Raw genomic sequence first — 25,831 nt, forward strand, 5'->3', positions numbered from 1 at the left:
AGGCAGTGGGGACTGGACCCAAGGCAGGGGTCCAGCGTGAGAGATAAAGAAGCGATAAATGAGAGCAATGGTGTGAGTCCCAAACACTTACCAGTAGACTGATGGGACGCCACTGTAGGGAGAAGGAAGGGAAAGTAGAGCCCTACTTAGGTGGCCTTTGATAGGAAATGCCGGGAAACTCGGATGTCCAGCAGGCTCCCAGTGTGAGATGTAGGCAGGCATTTTCTTGAGCGGGCAGGACTTGACCGCCAGCACAGCGTTTCCCAGAGCAAAGGTTGGTGAGCAGAGTGTGAAGCTTCTTCCCGGCAGGTACTTGTCCTCCTCACAGCTTTTCTGAGTGTGTGAGGGGCTGAGGAGGGCGGGTACAGAAGGTGGGCGCTGGGACAGACAAGACGGAGAGTCCAAGGAGAAACACTGGTGTCATTCTGTCTAAATGTTGTCTAACCAAGATGATTAGAAACCCAGAGTGGACACTTTGGGGAGCAAGAATGTGTAGAAACCCTGACTTTGGGTCCCACACAGTCTGTGTAGAGACATATATAATTCACTCTTCCTATTAAATCTTTATAACAAATATAGCATTGGGAGAATTCATCACTACCAGATGCCTGTGAACGCCAAGCTCACTTCCTCTTGAGCGAGTGCGCACACACACACACACACACACACACAATGAGGATTTTGCTATCATCCTTCTGTACATCCTGTGTTCAATATAATGATTTATTTTGATTCAAGCTGAGCCAGGCAACGGAAGGAAAGCCAAAAGTAAAGAAGCTCCTGTTGATTTTGTTGAGCGCCCTGTGTCAGGTTCAAGATGGGCGTGGAAGCCACTCCGGTTGCCTGCCTGACTCCCCAGGAACACGGGGTGGGGTCACTGTGGGGTCGTAGTGACCACGGAGCACCGTGGAAGTCTGTGCCCCGTGGTGCCGCATCTTCTGCCTGTCACCTGTCTCCTCCTTCCTCTCCCCACCCCCCACCCCCAACCAGAGATGGCCGGAGAAGTCCAGCCCTGGACCCCAGGATGACCTTCGCCTGCAGAGACAACCTCCAGAACGGGAACACAAGTGACTCCTCCAGCGGGGAGTCCAGCAGCGGGCAGTGGCCGAAGCGGGGCCCCTCCCCGTCCCGCGTCCGCTTTGAGGACGAGTCGGTCCGCGACGCCGAGTCCCGCTACCTGGAGCGGCTGCAGCAGCGCCAGCGCCAGGCGCGGAGCTGCGCGCTGCGGGCGGCGGCTCAGGGCGCCCTGCGCTCCAAGCCCGACGTCGCGCACTACACCCGCGCGGGCGGCGCGCGCGGGGCGGCGGGCGAAGCGGCGCTCTGCAGGCCTGGGGGCCGGCTGGACCCGGGGGCCGTCCCGGCGCCGCCGTGGAAGTGCCGAGCCTGCGGCAGCCGCGTCGAGGACCGACGGCCCGCGCAGGGGAAGGCGAGCCCGGACCCGCGGGCCCTCCGGGAGGGCGGCTGTGGGGCGCCGGGGGTGCTGGCGGAGCCGCTTAGCTCTCAGGGCCCGAGCGCCCCCTTCAGGCTCTTCCCTGCCGAGCCGGGGCTCCACGCGGAATGGATCCGGGAAACGCACATCGGAGACTCGGCGCGGCCCGACGAGGTGGACTCCGCCCTGGACAGCACGGACACCTCGGACAGCTGCAGGACCGACAGCGAGGAGGCTGGGGCCTCGCAGCCCCGCAGGGCCCGCGGCCCGACCCGAGGCAGCAGCCCCCGTCCGCGGGCCGCCAGGCCTCGCGGAGGCCCCAGGTCGTTCCGGAAGGCTGAATCCCAGCCGCCCGGGAGCCCTCAGGCCCGCCACTGCCTGCCTGGGGTTGGTCACGTGGAGGCTGCAGCCGAGGTGAAAGAAGGCAGAGGATGGCCTGACGGGACTCTCTTTCCCAGAGGAGACGCTTTCCCTACGCGTCCCGTCCTGGAATCTAAAAGGGCTTCCCTGGGATCCCAGTGGCAGGCTGGCCCCGGGCTGGGGAATCACTGGGTTCAGCCGGTGGATTCCAGGGCTCTGTGCAGGTCAGCCTGTGCCCCGGCGTCTTCCGTGAAGCCGGGGTCCTCGGCGCCAGGCGGACAAGCCCAGGATGTAGAAAACCATGAGTCTCTGGAGGCTGTCTCTGCGTCCTCCCTGCGACAGAGCCATGCAGAGCCCTCTGCCGTGCACCGGGCCCAGCAGCCAATCTCTCCCCTCTCCCCTGGAGGCTGGGTGCCAACCCCTCCGTCTTCAAGGAAGACCACCTCGCCTGTGTGTCACAGGAAGGCGGCCCTGGCCAGGCCCAGCAGGCTGGGTGAGCAGGGAGAGCCCGTGGACACCCCTCCGCCTCCTTCAAGAAGTGTAGTTCCCAGGACCTGTGAGCGCTCACCCACACAGACCCAGCCCTATAGCTCCCAGGTCGGGCACCCCCTGCTGGCCCTGTCCACCAACAACTGCAACAACAGCGTGCCTCCGGGGCTGCAGGAGCCCTGGGGAGGAGCCCTGGGTGAGGGCCTGGCCCGCAAGGGCCTCTGCAGCCAGGCGCCGGCCCCAGAGAACCACCGCGATGGTAAGCAGAGACCCCAGGCCAAGCACCTGAGTCCTCCTTTACCTTTCATCGTAGTAGATGACACAGGGGGCGCCTGGGTGGCTCAGCCGATTAAGTGTTTGACTTCCGCTCAGGTCATGATCTTACAGTTTGTGAGTTCGAGCCCCGCGTTGGGCTCTGTGCTGATGGCTCAGAGCCTGGAGCCTGGTTCGGATTCTGTGTCTCCCTCTCTCTCTCTCTCTGACTTGTCCCTCACTGGTTTGCTCGCTAGCTCTCTCTCTCTCTCAAAAATAAACATAAAAAAAAGTAGTAGATGACACAGCTGTGCACACTCCCAGCAACCTTTTGAAGCCCAGAGCAGCAGCACGTGTTCCGGAAGTGATGGGGTCTGTGGACTGGCTGCAAGACTCAACTTCAGCCTGGAGGCAGATTAGCCAGCTCCTGCTGTGGGCCGGGGGGAGGGGGGGAGAGGCAGGGAGAGGCAACAGCTCCAGATTTACTATTTGCCTAGAGCAGTAAATGCCTAATAATCACGTTTGAAGCCCTTTCCTTCAACAACTTCATTTCATTCATTCCCTCATTCCCTCATTCATTCATTCAACATTGAGCACCTATTACATGCCAGACACCATACCAGGCATTGTAGGAGATGCATAAGTGAATTACTTCAGCAGGAGTCCTGCCCTTGAGACCGTCTGTGGCCGGGCAGACGTGCTGTCTGGAGGGCCCGGTGACCGGTGAGGCAGAGCCCTCCCAGATCCCTGGGCAGGCTCGTGGTTTCAGCAGGCAGGGCTGCAGAAGGGTGTAGGGCATCAGTAGCCTTAGGCTCTGATCCCTGATGTGGTGATCTGAGGTGAGCAACTCAGCCATTTGCACTTAGGCAGGGCTGGCATGTTCGCCCCACACAGCCTCGCCTTAATGTGTCTATGAATTAATGTGTCCCTGGGGCTCAGATGGCTTGGAAGGGAGCCAGGGCTTGGAAACACAGTGGAGGAGGAGAGGGCAGAGAGCTGACTGTGCTGACCTTACTGAGGATGTGGATGCCAAGCCCCTCCCCCCCCCCCCCCAGTGTGTTAGCCACCCCCTCGCTGCGCAGGGGGACATAGACATTTTCTCTCACCGTCCCTTGCTCATGTGAAACTTAAAAGCAGGCACTACCTTGAGCTGCCTTTTGCCCTGTTCTAAGGTATGTAGTTTCCTTCCATAGGGTGGGCTCTGGGCCAGCTGCTGGCTGCCTCTAACCACTTCCCGAGGAGCTCCTATTCTACCAGCTGCTGGGCTTTCTGGGCAGCCTGGCCCTTACCTCTTCAGACTTCTCTCATTAGCCAGGAGGTCCTGGGCACACTCCGTAAGCCCTCTGTGCCCCAGGCTCGTCCTCTGTAACCCAGGGTAATAAGAGAACCTGTCTTCTAGGAACCTATGAAATAATGTCTGTAGAGGGTTTCATTCATTGCCTGGCACATCAAGAAATGCTCAAAAAATGGCGCCTGTCGTTAAAACTGTGAGACATCACATCCAGCAAGACTGTGGTTTTCATCCCAAGAATGCAAAGCTTCCCCATTCCCAACTGTGTCTCTTGATCTAAAAGGGACATGACTTCCCACGACTTCCTCACTGAACAGGCAGTTATACACCATCTACCGTGTGCCAGCTGCCGGGCCGAGGGCGGTGGGTTCCAGCCATAAGCCAGGCCCCTCGTGCCCGGCCTGCCATGGGGGTGTCTGACCACTGCCTCTACCGCTCTCCTGGGGCCCCCAGTTCTCTCCAGCTTCCTCTGGCTCTCCTACCTCTGTTGTGGGACATGTCCCCTCCCCTGACCATGACCTGTGAGGATGGCTCAGGTGACAGGGAGGGCTGTGGTTGTTGCAGGAGGACACCAGGGCTTTCTTGACTCAGCAGCTGTTGGCACTGTCAGCTCCGTGGGCATCACCCTGTCCCCAGCCCCAGAGGAGACAGAGTCCAGCCAGGAACCAGAGGGAGGCCTACAGAGGACAGAGTCGAGTTCCAGAGGGCATCTGTCAACTCGGTGAGTGACAGGAGCCAGAGCCCTGGCTGCAGGAGGTGGGGGACCGGGAGCACTGGGTGGGAAAAGAGACTCCCTGGCATGCCCAACCTCACTGCTCCCAGATCCTTAGATTGTTCCTCGACTTATTCCAGGCATGGCACCATAACACTCCTCTCCCAGCCGTTTCCAGCCTGAGGTACTTGCGTATTCATTCACCAAGCCTCAAGCTCCGGACACAGCTGAGCACACAGTCCCAGCCCTCAGGGTGCTCCCAGGATGAGGCTGTTTGAGAGGGCTTGTTTCTGACTTGGACGCTGAGGAAGCAGGCCGGCATCCACCCTTCCATTCTGTCCTTCAGCGCGGGAGGGTCTGAGTCCTGGCCCTGGGGCTCCAGAGCCTCCGTGAGCCAGCGCTCTGGCCAGAACCTTCTTTTCTGCACTGCACACCATTCCTGGTACCCCTGAGAGCCAGCTGTCCATCCAGTGCTGTGTGCTCCCCAGAACTCCAGCCCCCTACCTCAGTTTCCCCTGACGTCTCCATGAGGGTGCCTGAGAGACGCTGACGCAGCTGCTTCCCCAGGTCCTCTTCCTGGCAGACAGGCCACGCGCGGTCATCGCGGCCGCTGCCTCCTTCCCTCCCTGTCTGCCCCACTGGCGCGTCTCCTCAACTCCTGCGTCCTCCTTTGTCACCTTCCTCCCCGTCTGAGCTGCATCACTTCTTTCTGACAGCTGTCGCCCTGTCTGCTCTCTGCCTTCACTCTCGCCCCCACACTTCCGTCTCTGCACAGCAGTCAAAGGTATCTTTTTATAACTGCAATTAAATAATGTCATTCCTCCTGCTTAAAACTCCGAGTGATTTTGTTTCTCCCACTTGGGGTAGAATCCCAGCCCCCTTCCTTGGCTTACATGCTCTGTGTGATCTGGCACACCTGCTGACCCCACCGGTCCCTCTTGCCCCCTTGCTGGCTCTGTCCCAGTGCTGGTGGCCTGGCCCTGTTGTGCTCTCGAAGGCTCGGGGCCTCTTCCTGCCCCAGGGCCGTGGCATCGCTGTGGCCTCTGCAGGACGGCCTCCTTCTTATCATTCAGCTGAGCGTAAACACTATCTTCTCAGAAAGGCCTTTCCTGGCCACTCTGTCACTCTCCGCTTGACATTTCTCAACAGTCGCTGTTGGTTTTTCTCCTTTGTTCACTAGTCTGTTGTCTGTGAGCTCCTGAGAATAAGGACCTTGTCTGTTCATCACAAGCCCCAGTGCCTAGAAGGCACGGAGGCTCTGAAGAAATACTGAGGGGACGACGGCCGGATGCGTGGGCCAGCCTGTGGTTGGGCATGACCGTGGGTCTTGTCTGAGCTCTTCTCCCTAAAAGCTACCCTAGAAGAGCATCCTGCACGTGCCCCCCCCACCCCAGCCTCTCTTCTGCAGCCGCTGTCACGGCCTCCACCGGGCCCAGGTGCTGGCCCAGCTAGGCCCACAGGCCCCTGAGCTGCCGTCTGTCCTGGCCTCGGCCCCCTTCATGTCCACCCTTGCATTTCAGAGCATCACCAGGGGTCAGTGCGGGACCCGGCCCGCCCTCTGCTGCCCCTTCCGACAGGAGCAAGAAAAGCGGCAGCAGCTTGGCCTCCACCCTGGGGCTGAAAAAGTTCTTCTTGGCCCTGGGCCAGGGCACAAGGCCCAAGCTGGGCAAGGCCCGCAGCTACAGCGTGGAGCAGCTGCGGGCCCCTGCGCCTGGCCCGGCGTCACACACCAGCACCCCCAAAGTGAAGAGAGCCCCATCGTTACAGTCCCTGCATCTGGTGAGTCTGAAGGGTCCCAGCCAAGAGGTGGGCGATGCCAGTGCCGGTGTAGCTGCCCATGGAATGGAAGGGGACAGGAGCAGTGAAGTGCAGAGGAGGCCGCCCAGGGAGCCCAGGTGGAGAAAGGGAAGCTACTGGCCTCCCCACAGTGGATCCACAAGGCCTGGCTACCCCGGACACCGTGGCGTGGGCAGTGTCCCATGGTTGTTCTTCCGGCTGCTCCAGCTCGGGCTTGCCCTAAACTTCTCCCCCCTCTCCCTCCCCCCACCTCCGTCAACTCTGCCACCTCTGCCAAGTCCTTGAGTCTGTTGCCTGATCATTCTGGAACCTTCTCCATGGTCACAGTGACTCTGTTAGTCTAGCATAAATCACTCTGTACCCAGACTGACATCAGGCATGTCTTTCCCCACCTGGTTACACAGGGGTCCTTCTGATGGGCACATCTGCTTATGCTGGCCCCTTGCTGAACATCCGCCTTTGGGCCCTTATCACCCGCAGGATGAAGTTCAGATCACCTGACGTGGCAGAGGGCTTCTGTGATCTGCCTTCATCTCTCCTCACTCCCCTTCGAACACCTGACCTTGCAGTTCTGTAAGCAGGCCACACACCCTCTGACTTTGAACCTTCACCTGAAATGTTTCCCTCACCTTCTCTCCCTGCTAAGGTCTGCTCACCCATCAACACTTCAGGAATTGCCTCCTCCAGGAAGCCACTTCCAATCCTCTCTTGGGCTGAGCTAGGACACCTCTGCTCTGTGTTCCCATCTCATCCCGTGCTTCCCTCCTTTAGGGAACTTGCAACATAGTATTTTAATCGATTTTTGTCTGTCTCCCCTCACTGGAGTGTGAATTCTTTGAGGGAACACCGCTTGATCTTCTATTCCCAGTACAGGTTTCCCCCGCTATCTAAAAGTAGAGCGTTTCCTGTGAAAACTTTCATGAGCTGAAATGGCATAAATTGAAGAAGCAATTACCATTAAATTATCTGGGAAAATTTTGAGCACCCTCTGACCCAAAAAATAACCTCTTTCAGGCTTTTCTGATACCCTAGGACACATCTTGCTAATGGATGCACAAAGTAAATCGAGATAAAGCACAGATGCTCACAGACACTGTTCAAAGCTAGGGCGGCTTGATGCTGAGATGCTGAGTCGGGTCCCTGGGGAAGGAGCCTGGTGAGGCCACTATGGGTGCTCTCCCCCACAATGGCTCAATGCAGAACAAATGCTGAATGCTATTTTTGCTTTTCACCTCTTTTTGTAAAAATGAAAATCCTCCGGATTTCTTTTAGTCAAAACAGGTACTAATATAGGTCTTTCATAAAAGCAAACGTTCAAAAAGTGGGGGACTCCTGTGCTGAGGACAGTGGCTAATACATCATACACGTGTCAGACACAGGGAACGAAGAGGCGAGTCAGTGAGTGAATGAATGACTGCAGGCAGCTAGCAGCGGTGTGCTAACTCTCAACTAGGTTTCTGAAAACCCTGCTCTGGTCAGGGTGTTGCCAGGTATTATGTTTGTCCTTCTGCTCCCTGCCCCTAGCCCTGTCTGTCCCTTTTGCAGAGCAACGGGGGTGATTGTGGTTTGGGGCAATGGAGGCTTCCATTTTTCAGGCTGAAGTAGGGAAGAGAACACAGGCGGAAAGAAAACGCCGTCGGTTTGTTTTGTACCAGGAGCCGTACCTGGTACGAGGTCGGTGCTCACTACATGTTTCCTGGATGAAAGGCCAAGAAACAGAAGCATAATGATAGTAAGCCAGGCAGAAACGTCTGGAGTGGCGCTGTGCTCCAGGAATTCACTTTTCTCGTGAAGTTAGATTTGTCCCCTGTGTGTCTGAGCCATGGCGTCTGGGTGTATCACTGTCAGAACCTCGATCTCTGTAAACCCTTGAGGGAAACGGCCCCGCCGTTGGTGTGGCAGCGAGGTTATCAGCCGTGCAAGCTGCGCCGGCTAAGATAGAAAGGAAGCCGGCCACCAAAGGGTGGGAACAAGTGCAGGGCGGACTGAGCAGCACAGGGAACTGTCCAAGGAAGATAAACGAGACTCTGTCTCACCTGGAAGTATTCATGACACATCTCAGGGCGAACTACCTTAGACTCTGGCGCTGCCAAGTGTGGGCAGGTGCTGGCTGGGTCTGGTGTTCATGTTGCCCTCCTGGGTGGGCATGGCCCCATTCTCACGCCCGACCCCACCGGTGGCTCCCACGCTTCCCCTCCCCCTGCCCGCAGCCGTGGCTTTTTGACATTTGACCTTGCATCCTCTGGAATGCTGTCCTCTGTCTTCTCTGGGGAACTCCTCAGCTTTCGGGTCCCAGTTAAGCATGACTTCTCCCAGGAAGCCTCCTTGAATGCTGATCCAAGGCTGGGCTCCTTCTTAGTCTCTTGGTAACATCCCTTCTTGCTAGAGAGCGTGGGCTCCAAATGTGATAAATAATATGCCTTGTGTTTAAAAGTCTGCTACTCCCTGCCTGTGTCTCCACCACCCCCACCCTCACAGTAGCCTCCTCAATGCGTCAGTTTCTAGAACATAGATCTAACTTCATAAACTTCTGATTAACATCACTCAGTGGCTCCTTAGCGGGCCGTATAAGGTTCGGTTCGGGCCCCAGGCTCCAGCCCATCTCCTGTCACCTCTGCAGCCCAGCCACCCAAACCGTGTTCCAGAACGTATGCTTTCTGTCATCTCTCCGTGTCTTTGCACCTGCTGTTTCTTCTCTCTGGAGCACCCTTACCAGTCTTCACTTGGGGAGCTCACGCTTCAAGCCTCACACAGGTGTCAGTTTCTCCAGTGTCCCCAAACCTCCTAAACTGGAGTCTCTCTCTGCTTCCCCCGCACATCCATCTTTTAGCCCAGCGCTTACAACATGTAGTTAGGGCTGTTAACTCACCTGTGCTCACTCCCACTTCCACTGATGGGTGAACTCCTTGAGGGATTTTTGTCTTGTCCACCTTTTTATGCACAATGTTTTAAGGTGCATACTTACATTTTGTTTTAATTCCAGTACAGTTAACATACAATGTTATATTAGAGTCAGGTGTACAATATAGTGATTCAACAATTCTGTATAATACCCACTGTTCATCATGATCTGTGTACTCTTAATCTCCTTTACGTATTTCAACCATCCCCCTACGCACCTCCCCTCTGGTAACCACCAATTTGTTCCCTGTAGTTAAGAGTCTGTGTTTTGGTTTGTCTCTTTTTCTCTTTGTCCATTTGTTTTGTTTTTAAAAAAATTTTTTTTAACATTTATTTATTTTTGAGAGACAGAGCTTGAGCAGGGCAGGGTAGAGAGAAAGAGAAGGAGACACAGAGTCTGAGAAGCAGGCTGCAGGCTCTGAGCTGTCAGCACAGAGTCCAACTCAGGGTTCGAACCCACGAACTGCGAGATCATGACCTGAGCCAAAGTCAGACGCTTAACCGACTGAGCCACCCAGGCACTCGTTTCATTTCTTAAAGTCCACATATGAGTGAAATCATATGGTATTTATCTTTCTCTGACTTATTTTGTTTAGCATAATACTCTGTAGACCTATCCATCTTGTTGTAAATGGCAAGATTCCATTCATTTCCATGGCTGAATAATATTCCATTATATATATATGTATATACATATATATATCCATTTATCTATCTATCTTTACATTTATATAGTCATCTATTAATGGGCACTGTAAATGGCAAGATTCTATTCATTTCCATGGCTGAGCAATATTCCATTCCATATATATCCATTTATCTATCTATCTATCTATCTCTACATTTATATATTATCTATTAATGGGCACTGGGACTACTTCAATAATTTGACTATTGTAAATAATGATACAGTGATCAGAGGGGTGCATGTATCTGTTTGTATTAGTGTTTTCATTTTCTCTGGGTAAAAACCCAGTAGTAGAATTGCTGGGCAACTCTGTTCTTCATTTTCTATTTGTTTGGATTACTTTGAGAAGAATAGCATTAATTCTTCTTTAAATGTTTGGTAGAGGAGTGCCTGGGTGGCTCAGTTGGTTAAGCATTCAACTCTTGATTTTGGCTCAGGTCATGATCTCACGGTTTGTGAGCTTGAGCCCCACATCAGGCTCCAAGCTGACAGTATGGAGCCTGCTTGGGATTCTCTCTCTTTTCCTCTTTCTGCCCCTCCCCTGCTTATGCATGTGCACTCTCTCTCTCTTTCAAAATAAAAAAAAAATAAACTTAAAAAGTAAAATAAATAAATAAATAAATAAATAAATAAATAAATAAATGTTTGGGAGAATTAACCTGTGAAGTTCTCTGGCCCGGACTTCTATTGGGAGTTTTTGATTACTGATTCAGCTTAATTGCTGGTATTCAGTCTGTTCTAGTTTTCTATTTCTTCCTGATTCAGTTTTGGGAGGTTATATGTTCTAGGAATTTATCTGTTTTTTTTTTAGGTTTCCAGTTTGTTGGCACATAATGTTTCATAGTATTCTCTTATAATCCTTTGTATTTCTGTGGTGTCATTTGTTATTTCTCCTCTTTCATTTCTGATTTTGTTTATTTGAATCCTGTCTGCCCCCCCCCTTTTTTTTTGATGAGTTTGGCTAAAGGTTTAAAGTTTTGTTGATCCTTTCAAAAGAACCAGCTCCTGGATTCATTGATCAACTTCATTGGTTTTTTTAGTTTCTATTTTGTTTATTTGTGCTCTAATGTTTATTATATCCTTATATATTATCTCGCATATTTATTATATCCTTCCTTTTGCTGGTTTTGAGTTTTGTTTGTTATTCTTTTTCTAGTCCCTTTAGTTGTAAAGTTAGGTTGTTTATTTGAGATTTTTCTTGCTTTTTGAGGTAAGCCTGTGTTGCTGTAAACTTCCCTCTTAGGACAGCATTTGCTGCATCCCAAAAATTTTGGACCATTGTGTTTTCATTTTTATTTCTCTCTATGTATTTTTTAATTTCTTCTTTGATTTCTTGGTTGACCCATTCATTTCTTTAGTAACAAATTATTTAACCTCCATGTATCTGTGTTCTTTCCAGATCTTGTGGTTGATTTCTAGTTAAACTAGAAACTAGAAAAGATAAGTGGTCAGAAAAGATACATGGTATGATTTCGATCCTTTTGAATTTGTTGAGACTTGTTTGTGGCCTAATATGTGATCTATTCTGTAGAATGTTCCATGTGCACTTGAAAAGACCATGTATTTAGATGGATGCTCTGAATATGTCTGTTAAGTCTGTCTGGTCCAGTTTGTCATTCAAAGCCACTATTTCTTTGTTGATTTTCTGTTTGGATGATCTGTCCATTGATGTTAGTGGAGGGTTAAAGTCCCCTACTATTATTGTATTGCTATCGATTACTTCCTTTATGTATGTTATTAACTGCTTTAAGAATTTGGGTGCTTCCATGTCGGATACATTAATACCTACAATTGTTATATCTTCTTGTTGGATTGTCCCCTTAATGGTGATATGGTCTCTTTCTTTGTCTCTTGTTACAGTCTTTGTTTTAAATTCTATTTTGTCCTATGTAAGTATTGCTACCCTGGCTTTCTTTTCACATCCTTTTGCATGCTAAATGCTTCTCCATTGCCTTGCTTTCAATCTTCAGGCATCTTTAGGCCTAAAATAAGTCTCTTGTAGGCAGCAGGTTTTGCTTTTTTTAGTCCACTCCATCAGCCTATGTCTTTTCATTGGAGAGCTTACTCCATTTACAGTCAAAGTAATTACTGATACATATGTACCGTTTTGTTACTTATTTTGGGGTTGTTTTTGTAGTTCTCTCTGTTCCTTTCTTCTCTTGCTCTTCTTTCTCATGGTTTGCTGGCTTTCTTTTGTTATATCCTTGGATTTCTTTCTCTTTATTTTTTGGGTATGTGTTACTGGTTTTTGATTTGTGGTTGCTATTAGTTTTGTATATAATATCTTCTGCATATAGCAGTCTATATTAAGTTGATGATAACCTCAGTTTGAACCCATTCTTTACTCCTCTCCCCCCACTCCATGTTTTGAGTATATGGTGTCATACTTTACAGCTTTTTATTTTGTGAATACCTTGCCTGGTTTTTATAGATACACTTAATTTTACTGCCTTTGTGCTTCTTAGGTTTCTTACTCCTACTTACAGTCTTTCCTTTCAACTCAAAAAGTTCCCTTCAACATTTCTTGTAGGGCTGATTTAGTGGTCATGAACTCCTTTATTTTTTGTTTCTCTGGGAAACTCTTTATCTCTCCTTTTCTGAATGATAGCCTTGCTGTATAGAGTATTCCTGGCTGCAGATTTTTATTTCCAGCATTTTGAATATATCAAGCTACTACTTTCTGGCCTAAAAAGTTTCTACTGAAATATCAGCTGATAGCCTTATAGGATTTCCTTTGTATCTAACTGTTTTCTCTTGCTGCTTTTAAAATTCTTTTTATCATTACTTTTTGACTTTTTAATTACTAAGTGTCTTGGTGTGGACTTTATTGGGTTGATTTTGTTGGGGCTTCTCTGGGCCTTCTGGCACTGATTTTGTTTCCTTCCCCAGATTTGGGAAGTTTTGTGCCCCTTTTTCTCTGTCTTCTCATTTTGGGATGCCTATGAGAATGCTATTATACTTGATTGCGTAGCTGAGTTTTCTAAGTCTGTTTTCATTATTATTTTTCTCTCTGCTGTTCAGCTTGATTGCTTTCCATTACTCTGTCCTCCAGGTCAGCAATCCGTTCTTCTGCTTCCTCTAGTTTACTATTTATTCCTCCTAGTGTATTTTTAATTTCAGTTATTGAGTTCTTCATTTCTGATTGGTTCTTTTTTATATTTTCTATCTCTTCGTTAAGGACCTGAGGTCCTCCACTTTTTTCTCAAGTCCATTGAGTATGTATATGACCATTACTTCAGATTCTTTATCAGGCATGTTATCTCTATTTTGTTTAGCTCTCTTGCTGTGATTTTGTACTGTTCTTTCATTTGGGACATATTTCTCTGTCTCCTCATTTTGTCTGTTTCTCTGTGTTAGGAAAATCAGCTATGTCTCCTGCTCTTGAAAGTAGTGGTCTTGGGGCGCCTGGGTGGCTGTTGGTTAAGCATCTGACTTAGGCTCAGGTCATGATCTCATAGTTTGTGAGTTTGAGCCCCGCATCGGGCTCTGTGCTGACACCTCAGAGCCTGGAGCCTGCTTTGGATTCTATGTCTCCCTCTTTCTCTCTGCTCCTCTCCCACTCATGCTCTGTCTCTCCTTCAAAAATAAATAAACATTAGGGGCGCCTGGCTGGCTTAGTCGGTTAAGCGTCTGATTTTCGCTTAGGTCATGGTCTCACGGTTCGTGGGTTCGAGCCCCGCGTCGGGCTCTGTGCTGACTGCCAGCTCAGAGCCTGGAGTCTGTTTCGGTCTGTGACTCCCTCTCTCTCTGACCCTCCCCTGCTCACGCTGTCTCTCTCTCTCTCCTAGAAATAAATAAAAAAAAACATTTAAAAAATATATAAATAAATAAATATTAAAAAAATGTTTTAAGAAAGTAGTGGCCGTATGAAGAAGAGGTGCCCTGTAGCGTAGTGTCCCCTCTTCTCCAGAACCTGGTGCTTCAGGGGTGTGTCCTATGTGTGTTGCGTGCACCTTCTGTTGTGGCTGAGCTGTTTTTGCCTCTAGTCCAGTTGTCTGCAATGACTCTCTTTGCCTGCTGTGGGCAGTGTTTGGCCCCTGTGGTGTTAGTGGGCCACTCCTGGGCTGCCTTAGGCTGGAGTTGAGTCAGAGTAGGCATTTGCCAGCGATGCAGTAGCACTGAACTACAGAGTGCTTTCTCTGCATTGCCCTCTGAGAAGCTTTTGTTGGCGGGTGGGCCCTCCATCAGACCCGATTGTGGTGCTAGGGCCACAGACTGGTGTGTGTGGCTGTCCTCCCCCTCTCCCCAGGGTAGGAGTCACAGTCAGGGCTTCTTTACACACTGCCAGGCTTGCGGCACCCTTGTGGATGCACTCCTGCCCAGGCTTACTGGAGGGGGCAGGGCCACAGGAGAATGAGGGGGTGGGCAGTGCTGTTAGCAAGTTCGGTGGAGAGTGTCAGCACTGTGCTGGTTCCCCCAGCTGTCTGTGCCTCTAGGCCGGGGGGCAGGGGAGGGAAATGGTTCCTGTCAACTTTTTTGTTCCTAGAGAATTCTCCCAGCTCTCCCTGTCCTTCCAGCACAGGCTCTGAGATTAGTAAACAAATCTCCCTCCCATATACTCCAGGCATTTTTCAAACTGCTGCTTCTCTATGCGGTCCCTCAGTGGGGCTGTTTGTTGTGCTGTGTCTTTAAGGGTGGGGATTCAGATTTCTATCATCTTCCCAGGAGCCAAGCCCAGTGATTTAAAAAAAATTTTTTTTTTAATTTTTTACATTTATTTTTTGAGAGATAGAGTGAGACAGAGGATGAGTGGGGAGAGCCAGAGAGAGGAGATACAGAATCTGAAGCAGGCTCCAGGCTCTGAGCTAGCATTCAGTACAGAGCCCGACATGGGTCTCCAACCCACTAACAGTGAGATCATGACCTGAGCCGAAGTCGGACGCTTAACCAGCTGAGCCACCCAGGTGCCCCTAAGCCCACTGATTTTTAAAGTTCCAGGTGTTAAGCCCCGCTGATTTTAAGAACTCACAAAATTAGGCCCCTCTGGTTTTCAAAGCCAAATGTTTTGGGGATTCATCTTCCCTGTGCAGGTTCCTCATGCTGGTGTGCCTGATGTGAGGATCTGGGTCCCTCCTCTCTCTGTGCCCAGCCTCTCTCCCTCCCTAGGACAGTCCTCCAGGTCCACTTGGCTCCCATGCAAATCTCCACCCCTCCTACCCTCTTGGACGTGGACTCTTCTCTACCTTTAGCTATGGAGAGTCTGTTCTACCAGTCTTTGGGTTGTTTTCTGATTATCTAATGTGAGGTTATCTAATTATATCCATGGGACTAGGTGAGATTAGGATCTTTGTTCTCTGTCATTTTCCCTGGAAGTCCTTAGGTAAACATTTTTAATGTGAACAACTATAAAAGGGATACTAAAAAAAAATCAAAATATTTAATATTTTAATTCTAAAATCATATTTATTATTCTGTAATTAATTTGCTTTTATTTTTTCTTAATGAGAAAATTGATTTTCATAATCAATGAAAGTAATAGTGTTCTATTACTAAGGTTTTTCAGCAAAAAAAAAAAATTGAATCTGCCTATCACCTGTATAGGCCCATCTACTTGAGTAAATCATAGTGATTCCTGATGGGCACTTTGAAGTAGTGACAAAAGCGTGTATCATTACTCTCTTAAAAAGCCCTCAGGTTCATGGGTCAGGTCTCTGTCAACACCCTCCGCCCCCCACCCCCCGGTTTTTCTCACCTGCAATATTGGACCTTTACCACCAGGTGTCACCCTCTCACCAACATCGGAAAGCGGTCTCCTTTCAGAACCTCCATTCTCTGCTGAGTGGCAAGGGGGACAGGTCCAGCTTGTACGTGGTGGGAGAGCCAGGGGACCACAGTGCAGATGGCCGGTAAGAGTGGGCGAGTGGTGTAGGGGTAAACTTGGAGCATGGGCGATGGACCTATGAGCTTAACTCCTTCCTGCCTCAGGTGCCACGGGTAGAGTTGGAGGGTTTGAATCCTCTATCCCAGTGCTGTCTGACGACATCCTGAGATCAGGATGTTCAGAGAGCTTGCTTAGCTCAAAGATCAGGTTAGAGAGCCAGAGACAGGGCCCTCAAAGAGACACCTGACCCGTGACCCTGCCTAGAAAAGTCCCACCCTCTGATGAGACCTCTAGGCTAGCTGCTTTTGCATGGGCCCCATGGGGGGGGTCTTCGGGGGCCTGTTGATTCCTGGAATTTTTACATAACATTATAGCTGTGTTAGATTCTCAGAGAGGTCTCTGCACCCACAACGATTTAAAAACCGTGTGTCCAGGCAGAGGGTAGCCGGGGCACCTCTGTGACGGCCTTCCAGTCTTGATCCTAGCAGGTGGTTTTTGCTGGTTGAGGCCAGTGAAGAGACATCTGTCATCTTTAAGGTGAGGAATGGTGGGACCCCAGTGCCCAGCCCTCCTTGCACTCACTCTCTGGTCCCCTGGCAGGCCAGCCAAGGTCCCGCCCCAGCGTGCCCTCAGCGTGGAGGACGTGAGCGCCCCCAGCCAGGCGCGCACGGTGGGCCGTGTGGTGGAGGTGTTCCCAGATGGCACCACCCAGCTGCAGCTACGACGCTCCCCGGAGGGCACCTTTGGCTTCTGTGTGGCCTCAGGGAATGGGCGCCGGGACTCAGGTAAGCACCCCTCCCCTTTCTGGGCTCCACATCCCTGGGGCCTTAGCTGACCACAGCAATGCCTTTTGGCTGTGATCATTTCCAGTCTGTGGCAGAGAAGTGGAGCTCTGGACGCAGACAATCTCTTAGCAAAAGGACTGGAATTCTCCCTTCAGGCGCTTTTCTGGAAGGGCCTGGTGTGGGGCTGCTGGAGGGGTCAGAGATAGCAGGCCTGGTTCCAGTGCCCCTCTGCTGTCTGCTGACATCTTGAAATCAGAATCTTGAAGGCTGTCTTTTTGTTGTAGCGCCCAAGGGAGATTGTGCTTGCTGGTTCTCGGCGATTCCTTTGATGTGGCTTGCGTGTTTAATGGTTCCCTTCCTCCAGCTGCCGAGGATGTCTGGGCATGTGGAATGTGCCTGCCTGCCTGTGAGTCCAGGTCCATGCCTCAGCGCCGGCTCCAGAGGGCGACGTTCACAGGGATCCTGCCCTAGCCACACTCTGCTGGGGAGGGTTCAGTCCTGTGCTTTGATCTCCTAAGTCAAAGTCATTTAACCTGGGAAAAATCCGCTCACTGCCAGATTCGCAGACCGCAGCAAGTTCTTACATCTGTTCCATCATTCATTGTTTCAACACGTGTATCCTGAACACCTATTAGGTGTGTTTTAGATGCTGGGTATCTGGCAGTAAACAGAACAGACAAAACCCTGATCCTCAGGAGTCCACATTCCAGTGAGGGAGACAGACTATGTCAACAAAAAGGTTTACATTTGTATACATTTTGCGTTATATGTGCCACAGAGCACCAATCCAAACAAAGCAGGGTAGGGGCCGGAGAGTGGGGGCGTGCGAATGCCAGTGGGGCACAGGGGGGCAGCTTTTCTGGGCAGAGGACACAAGAGCACACACAGGAGTGAGGGAGCAGCCATATGGTGTCTGGAGAAAGAGTGGTCCGGGCGGAGGGAAGGGGCTCACAGGGGCCCGGAGGGCAGAAATGAGCTTGGCTGTTGGAAGAATTCCAAGGAGGTGGATCGGGACAGAGAGGCAAGAGGAAGTGCTGAGCTCAGAAGGGCTTTGCCTTTCCCGCCGGGTGAGCTGGGAGCCACCAGGGGCTTGGAGCAGGGACTGATGTGCCCTGATTTGTGTAACAGTGTCGCTGACCAGCTGCTGGACTGTGAATGGACACTAGTGGGTTGAAGATAGACCAGCAAGACCGGTTTTAAAGTTATTTCAGTGGAAAGACTTGACAGCAGTGACTTGGGCTGGGGGCGCGGGGGAGGGTCAGAGATGGTGAGAAGTGGTTGCATTCTGCTTGACCTAAAGGCAGTTTGACTCTGTTTGCTGATGGATTTTATATGAGCGTGAGAGGAAGAAGATGAATTTCTCCCCACTCTGGACCTCAGGAGGGGACAATGTCTGTCCTCACAGGGAGATGGCATTTGTGGACCTAAACTGATCATCATAAAGCCATCAGCAGGCTGTTAGCTACTCTACCTTTTCCCTCAGCTTCCTCTCTCCTCAGGTGAGAGGCAGTCGGGCTCCCAGTAGAGTTAGACGACATGGCATGGTTTGTACTCCATCCAGAGCCTCTGCTGGCTGTGTGACCTGAGCAGGTTACTTAACGTCTCTGAGCCTCAGTTCTCTAACCTATAAAATGAAGATAATAAAACCTACCTGGAAGAGTCATAAGGAGCATCCGGTGAGGTGCAGAGGAAAGGGCCAGTCTCTTTTCTCCCTTTCCCTCTTCAGAAAGAGAATTTGTATTTGGGGAGCAGAACTCCAGCAGGGACCACCATGATCCCCACCGCCTGTCTGTGTGACGTCACACACAAGCGGGCATCGTGCTGTGCACCTCATCCTCCCCAAAAGTCCCATTAGGCCCCTTTGCAGACAGTGGGAGCCCCTCCCCCATCACCTGTCAGGGAGTCATGTCCGGATGGGCAGGGGTCTCTAACGACCTAGGGCTCCCGGGGCTCCGGGCTGGCCGGCCCCCCAGGGCACCCCTCCCCTGGGTTGGTTGGAGCTCGCCCCCGTCCCGCCCAGGTGGTGCCCTGCTCCTGCTGCCGCGGTTGGCCATCGGACATCACACAGAGATCCGCAGGCACACGCAGCCTGACTGGTGCCGGTGCCTCCCTGCCGCAGACCGGCCTCCTGCAGCCGCGGCTCAGGCTCACTTCTGCGGGGCCTCGGGGGGGGTGGGGGGTGGGGGTGGGGCGCGGGCTGGGGCCGGCCGCATCCCTCGCTAAAACGTCAGGGCGCTGGTGTCCACATGCTGGCTACCACATCCCGCTCTACACAGGCGTTTGAGAACAGCAGGCTTCGCCTTCTGCTTCTGAGTACCATAGAGACCCTCCCTGCTCAACAAAGGCCATTTCCAGCAGACAATGAATACCTGCAACAGCGGTCTCTCCGTCACAGTTTTGTCATGACCTTCCACTGTGAAGCCTACCCCAGAGACTCCCCCGGACGGCTGGCATAACATCAGTGTCCGGTCCAGCTCTGGCTACCACCTGCCTTTGGGGTTTCTCATCACTCGGCGCCTGCCTGTCTGCTGCAGGGCAGCCGTAGGCAGCGCCCCCCTTCCCGCCCTCTCCCCACGCCACCAGCGCACTGCCTGGGCAGGAGAGCCGTTAGAGCCCCCAGGCGGAAGAGGTGGGAGATGGGGCTGTGGAGATGGGGTGGGCACGGAGGCCGCCCGGTGGCACAGGCACCGCTTGGCCAAGAAGCGCCTAGAGCGAGTTCCACAACTCAGCCCCGGGAGAGCGAATGTGTCAGAAGACTGGATTAGCTAAACTCAGGGTTACCAGCCCTCAGGTGCTTTAACGGAGGTGGTGGTGCTTCTAGACCCCGGTTCAGAGGCAGCTCTGCCAGGGCAGAAGCTGGGCTGAGCAAAGCTCCTGCGAGGCTGTGGGGGAGGAGGGAGTACCTCCCCCTGGCCCCAGGGTGGATGAGGTGCCCTATCCAGCCCTTTCTAGAAAGGAAGCTGACTCCAGGGAGAGGAGGTAGAGAGTAGGGCACAGGCCGGGCCAGCCTGGGCTGGGGCGCCGTGAGGGGGTCGCCGGAGTGGGGGGGGGGGCTATGCTGCCCCGCTGCTGAGTTCTGCAGGTGCTGCTCACAGTCTGCACCCCAGGCTGGTGCTCTCGGATGCCTGCGTGCACTCAGCCCATGGCGGGGGGTGGCCAGCTTTCCCTAAAAGACCCTTTAAGTTGAAGGGGAGTTGGGAAGGGTTTAGCAGAAGGCGAGGCGAGGAGGGTCCCTCAGCAGGACTCCTCTGCGTAGCCAGGAGCGGCCAGGGGAGCTCGGCCTTGCCAGCCCCAGGCTCCACAGGGCCTGCTCCACCCACGCGGTTGCCCAAGTTGGAGCCAGGGAACCGGGGAGAAGCATGCTCTCCCCAGCTCACTCTGCACCTAAGAGACCCGGGAGATGTGCTCATACCAGCCAGGCAGGGCCTTCTTAGGGGCAGTGTGGGGGACAGGATGTGTGTGAATAAGGGACACGTGAGCCACCACATCCGAGGAAGACTGAGGCCAGGGCTAGTCCTAGACAATAATATGAAGCAAACCAGATTTGGATTTGACCTCAGCCATGTTCATTACTCCAGGGGGCCTTCCCACCACTCCAGCTGCTTGAAGACAGCAACTGGATCTTCTTTATGAATCCTATACCTAGCAATAGGTCTTTTTCTTAATTTTTAAACATCAGCTTTCTCCTTATTCTACAATCAAAGCTCATCCCAGAAAAAGACAAGGTTAGCTCATTCACACTGGGGTATACACGAATAATAACAGCTTTAAAGCACTATTTGCCCCAAAGGCATTTCAAAACAGGAGACAGAAATGAAACTATACCATGAGGACGGGCGCACTGTATCTATGTAGAAAGCCTTGTGGTTATGAGGTAGAATAATGAGGGTGTGCGTATGTGCGAGCATGCAGAAGTGCCCTGTGCGAGCACCTGCTTCCTCACCCCCACCCTAAACAGCACCCACTGGTCAGCATTCCACAGAGCTGTGTGTCCTCGGATTTCATCTGTTACATTGGTCCGTCTTCCTTTGCAGGGCTCTACGTGCAGGAGATGGCTGATGCGAGCATGGCCAAGCTGTACTCAGGGCTGCTGGGGGTAGGCGATGAGATCCTCGAGGTGAACGGGGCCAAAGTTGCGGGGCTGAGCGTGGCTCATATCAAGGAGCTCCTGGCCCGCGAGGACAGTTTGTCAGTCCGTGTGCTGAGGCAGAGGCCCGTCCCGCGGTGACGCAGGCGTGCTCCCGCCCCGCCCCTCCCACAGAAGCCCTGAGCTGGCCCAGAAGGAATGGAAATGCGCTGCACAAAGCTGCTTTGTGGAAGACAGAGGACAGTGGCATGTAACCCCTGTGGCAGGGCGGCCGTGATTGACACCGTACGTGAGGGCAGGAGCCTGCTTGTGGGTTTTAAGAATGTTCATTTTTGCGGAACTGGGGAAAGAAGACCTGGATCCCCTTCCATACCAGAAGCGGGTCAGTCTCTTTCCTTACCTTTGTTGGCAGGAGGAGAGAGCTGCGGAGGGCCCTGGGGTTGGCCCCTGACCATCTCCTCACCCCCAAGTGCTGTCCCACTCTCTGTCAAGGGCTCTCCCAGCCTCCCCACACTCCAGAACCAAAGAAAGTGCTTGGCCATATTGGCCTTGAGACTGCCTTTAAAGTCTCGTTCCTTCCACGTCCCATTGGACACCTTTGCTCTTTTTCTGGAAATGGCCAAAGTGTCCTGGAGTGACAGCCTTACAGCCATCGGTCATATATTCCAAACCAAAACTTGGAACATGTGGTCCGGCATGAGAACATCTGGGAGATGTTATCTGGTAGCCAGAATATTAAGAGTCTCTGGGAAATTCTTCAGATCTATAAAGTTGAAGGGGAAAAAAAATGAAACAGAGACCAATTTCCAGGAAGAGCAGCCAGCCCCTCCCCCGCCAGCCTGCCCTCTGCTCTGCACGGGGGCAACACCGGAGCTGGCGGTGAGGGCCTGTCTTCCTTCTCCTGTGGAGTGTGGGCATGGCTGTGGCTGGTGCCAGGCTGTCCCCAGCTGCAAGCTCTCTGCCCAGGTGGCAGCTGTGGGTGGGTCAGCAGCAAATGCAATGCCAGGGTACAGGCAGGGGGATGGGCTGTCCCACCAGGTTGCTTCCCTGCTCTAGGCCCAAAGGGTTGGGACTCTCTGGGAGGGGATGGCCGTGTGTCACTCTTAAATTATTAAAAAGCAAAGCTGAAGCTTCTCTCGCTCCGAGTTGCTAAATTCTGGGCTGGATGTTCACTTGACCTTGAGTGACCAAGAACAGGGGCCTGGAGTGGAGGAGGAAGAGGGAGGGAAGACACAGGCACAGAAGTGAGCTGTGTTGAGCGTGCCAGAAGGGAAGGCTGGGGCAGTTCCCCCGGGATCGGGGTGACAGTCAGGGTAGATCCAGAGTCAGTCCTCTGGCTGAGAGAGGAGCCTGGGGCGAGGTGCGTTTATGAACAGGAGATAGGATGGAGCTGAGGGCCTCAGATGGGTGATGCTGGGGTGGCGGGTGCAGTGAGCAGCTCAGGGCTGTTTTAGAACTTGATAAAACACACAGCCTTCATTAAAATGAGTCATAGCAGCTTTCACCGGGCAGGGTCACTGATGGGTACATGTGGCCTGAGGGAAAGGTGATGGGGGAAGGAGGCAGGCAGTTCTGTGGAATGTGTAGTGAATGTTCTCTTGGTCCAGGCCTTACCTGCAGGAGCCAGTGAAAACCCCCTTTCCTGCCCCCTGGAGGCTGGGGTGAGGGGTGCTCCTGGGGCCCCAGAGCTGCAGGCTGGGGAGCCCGGCCACCTGGGATGGGGGAGGAGGAGGGAGGGGAGGCTCCAGCAGGTGAGCAGAGGGGCCGGTGGAACAAGTGTTTAGGCCTTCAGGGCGTGAAGAGGGTGCTGGAACATCTCAGAGACCAACCTGCGGCCCCTAAAGCTTGGAAGTGGCCCCATGGCAGGATACTACAGTCATGGGGAAGCACTGGCGGCTCCTGTAGCCCCCAGTTCCTGGCCTTGAGCTCATGAAACTTCGGGGAAATTTCATATTGAAAGAACTTACAGGGGCAAAGGCACCTCTGTTTTCTCTGCACGGTGAGGGCGACATGGCTTTCTAGCTCCAGCCAGGAAGAAGGAAGCAGGGGGCTCCCGCCAGGACAGAACTGGAAAGGTCTCTAAGGAATACAGGGCATCTGCTCTTGTTACCTCCCTGGGGCAGGGCCAGGCTCTTGGCCATCTTATTTGGTCCTTAACAACCGACCCGCCAGGTGTGCCCTGTGTATCGTCTCCCGTTACACAGATGGAGAGCTGAGCTGGGCAACAACAGGCTTTCAGACCTGGCCTCTGACTCAAGGCCACACTTGCTGCTGCTACATCCCCCAAGGACCCCCGGAAGAGCCTTGACGGAGTTGGGTAGACACTCTGGACTGTCCGTGAACTAGAGCTGCACTTTTCCTGAGTAACCTGATGCCAGGGGCCCTGGCTGTGTAGGTGGGCGGGGACTTTGGTTCCTCCAGACACCTGCTGCACGTCCCCACCTGCTCTGTCTGGGGAGCTGCTAACCAGGTCAGTCCTGTGTCACCCACAGGACCGTTGGAACCCTCCTACTTAGAACCTAGTGAAGTAACCAGGAGCCAGGCCCTTTGACAGGCAGGGAGCCCAGAGAGATGAGAAAGACCGGCTGGAGCTGCCGCGGTCTAGGGGAGACACAAACATGACCACATGCCCTGGTGTGTGTGGCAGGAGAGGCTGGCACGTGGCCTCTAGGGTAGAGAGCCTGAGTGCTCAGCGGGGGGGAGGGAGCTTACAGACAAGGGGCACTCACGCAGGGTTTTGTAACATGGGCAGGAACTTACAGGAAGGATGAAGAAAAGGATGTTCAGGCACAGAAAATAACAGCATGTGCAAAGGTGTGGCTTTTTCCTGTACCTGACCTATGACCCCCCACCCCCACCCCGCCGCCCCGGTATTCTGTGTCCAGAGCTCTTTCCACAGAAGCCATCAGATTTGGGGACTACACCGAACAGAAAGTGGCTCCAACTTGGGCCTCGGACATGTCAATATCCTTAGGGTGACAGGCGGGGGTGGGGAGCAAGATCAGAAGTCGCTAGCGGAAGCGGGGGGGGGGCGACGTGGGGGGTGGTCTGGGAGGGAAGGGCGGTCCCAGACAGACCCGCTCCCACCGTTGCCTGCTAGAACTTTTTTTTTTTTCAGGACGCCTCTTCTGGGTGGCGGAGGGGCAGGCGGGAGGTGAGAGCTCATCTCCAGGGGGGGCGCGGACGGCGTCGGGTTCCCTGGGGGGGGGGGGCAGGGACCGAAATCTGTCCAGTGTCAGCGACCAGGGGGCCACTGTTCGCAGGCAGCCACCCCGCGCCCTCCCCGCCGGGCTACTCTGCTCCGCCGCGCGTGTCGCCTGCAAGTCTGGACGGCCGGGCGGGGCGACCCCGCGGGTCCGAGCAGGTCGCACAGGCGGCTGGCTCCCCGCGGGTGCGCCCTCCCTGCCCCTCGGCCGCCGCCGCCCGGGCGGTGCCCTCCGCGTGGGCCTCCTGGCCTTTGTCGCGCGCCGCCCGCCCCCGCCCCCCCCCCCCCCCGCTGTCGTCCCCGCACTGTCCTTCCTGGCCTCCGCGGGGCCGGGGCAGGAGACGGGGCTCCGGGCGTACCGCCCCCTCCTTGCAAGGGTCAACTCAGCCTGGCGCGGGCTCTGTTAGAGACGCCGGGCGGCTGGAGCCGGCAGGGTGCCAGAGACTGGGGACGGGGTGAGGAGGTGTTACACGTTCCCAGCTCCCAACAGACACGCGACGCAGGAGCCCTCGCTGGGCGCCGGAGGCCGGGACGAGGCTGGCCCTCACTTTGCCCCGGGGGGGGGGCGGGGGGTACCCACGGCTGGGGGCCGGGGAGCGGTGACCGCGCCTGGCCGGAGCCAGAGGGAGGGATGGGACGGGAAGCCACTCAGGACTGACCCTCGTGGCGGGCGCGCAGAGTGGGGACCCGCTGCGCGCAGTGTCCCGAGTCTCACGCGGGATGGAGGAATACAGGCACAGCCCGACTTTCGGAAATCAAGGTTAATCAAGGGCGTGCAGTCCCTGTGCGATCTCCCGGCCTGCTCTGCCTGCTCCTCAAATACTCCCGGAGCTCTGCTGGGGACATTAAGGATTCAATACTGAACCCCTCAGGCAGCTCTGTGAGGGACGGACTACTTCTCTCTGGTTACAAACTAGGAGCCGAAGACTCAGGCTAAATTACTTACCCAAGGTCACAGTGCAACTATTACTAGAGGAGGCTGGATTTGAACCCGGCCCTCTGTAACTCCCAGCCTGGGTGTGTCCTCCCTCTTGGGACCCTGTGGGGCTCACCTCATCCAGGGGCCCTCGAGCACCGCAGCCCCCGGCTCCCCCGGCGGCGTGAGGGGTTTGTTTCAGTTTTTCTGCAGGGAAATACCTCCCAGCGGGGGGTCGGGAGGAAGTGGGGACAGATCATTTTCCAGGACAGTGTTTCTGAGTTGCAAGCCTAACCCACTCGTGGGTTGTGTCTTGCGGGTCGACACCAACATTTTTTTAAAAATCAGTGCTTTCGCACAAGGCATGTGTAGATTTTGAGAACCAATTTTTTCAGGTGTGTGTGTGTGTGTGTGTTCCAAGTTCTAATTTAAATGGTCGTTCTGACTCTGCTCTGAACCTAAAAACACGCCCTCAGGACTAAGGCCTGGGGAGTGGGGGGGGGGGGAGGGGGATGCCTCTGCCCTCTGTTACCCTGAGACCTCTTCCAGCCCTGCATTGCCTGAAGGCGGCTGCCCAAACCTTCCTGGACTGGTGGCTCGTCTGAATGTGCCTGGACCCTAGGGGAAGAGGCATCTTTGATCCTACAGCCTTGTCACCGAAAAGCCCATGTCCCAGGGCCAGGGTTCAGGGAGGTGCCTGGACTTCCTGGTCCTCCAAACCGGCCTCCACTCGGTGGGATCCCCTCGTGGGTATTTATGGGCAGGAGCTTGCTTGGTCCCCTGATCTGGCCGCGCCCCAGATGCCCGCGGTCACTCATCCATTTCCTGCTGCTTCCTCGAATGCCCTTGCTGGACCACCCTTGCCCTCGTCCACCCTCGGACTCCTTGGAAGCCTTCAAAAATACTAGAGGTGCCTGTCCAGGGAAGCACCCCAGGAAGACCCGCATGCTGATTTTGTTCCCCTTCCCTTCGCTCCCATATAACCGGGTACCAGGGCTCTTATTGTGGCTCTCTCTATTCAAACAATTTCCTGCTTATCCTCCAGCAGACTTAGCTGGCAACACCTGGGTTTCCCTGGTCCGTCTGCTCAGCCTATTT

General features: G+C 53.6%; 1 protein-coding gene across 1 annotated transcript in view; it reads left to right on the forward strand.

Moving 5' to 3' along the window:
- The window catches only part of KIAA1614 (KIAA1614 ortholog), a 40,820-nt gene extending 19,074 nt beyond the window's left edge, over positions 1-21,746 (forward strand). Inside the window, exons 5-10 of the mRNA XM_039249313.1 lie at positions 991-2,537; positions 4,386-4,542; positions 6,054-6,312; positions 15,638-15,765; positions 16,341-16,525; positions 20,560-21,746. Coding sequence (XP_039105244.1) covers positions 991-2,537; positions 4,386-4,542; positions 6,054-6,312; positions 15,638-15,765; positions 16,341-16,525; positions 20,560-20,753 — 2,470 coding nt within the window. The 3' untranslated portion in view covers positions 20,754-21,746. The remainder of the gene's footprint in view (positions 1-990; positions 2,538-4,385; positions 4,543-6,053; positions 6,313-15,637; positions 15,766-16,340; positions 16,526-20,559) is intronic.
- The last annotated feature ends 4,085 nt before the right edge of the window (positions 21,747-25,831 follow it).

Source organism: Hyaena hyaena, unplaced genomic scaffold, assembly GCF_003009895.1.
Source record: "Hyaena hyaena isolate Hyena2069 unplaced genomic scaffold, ASM300989v1 scaffold_337, whole genome shotgun sequence".
NCBI classification, from domain to species: domain Eukaryota; kingdom Metazoa; phylum Chordata; class Mammalia; order Carnivora; family Hyaenidae; genus Hyaena; species Hyaena hyaena.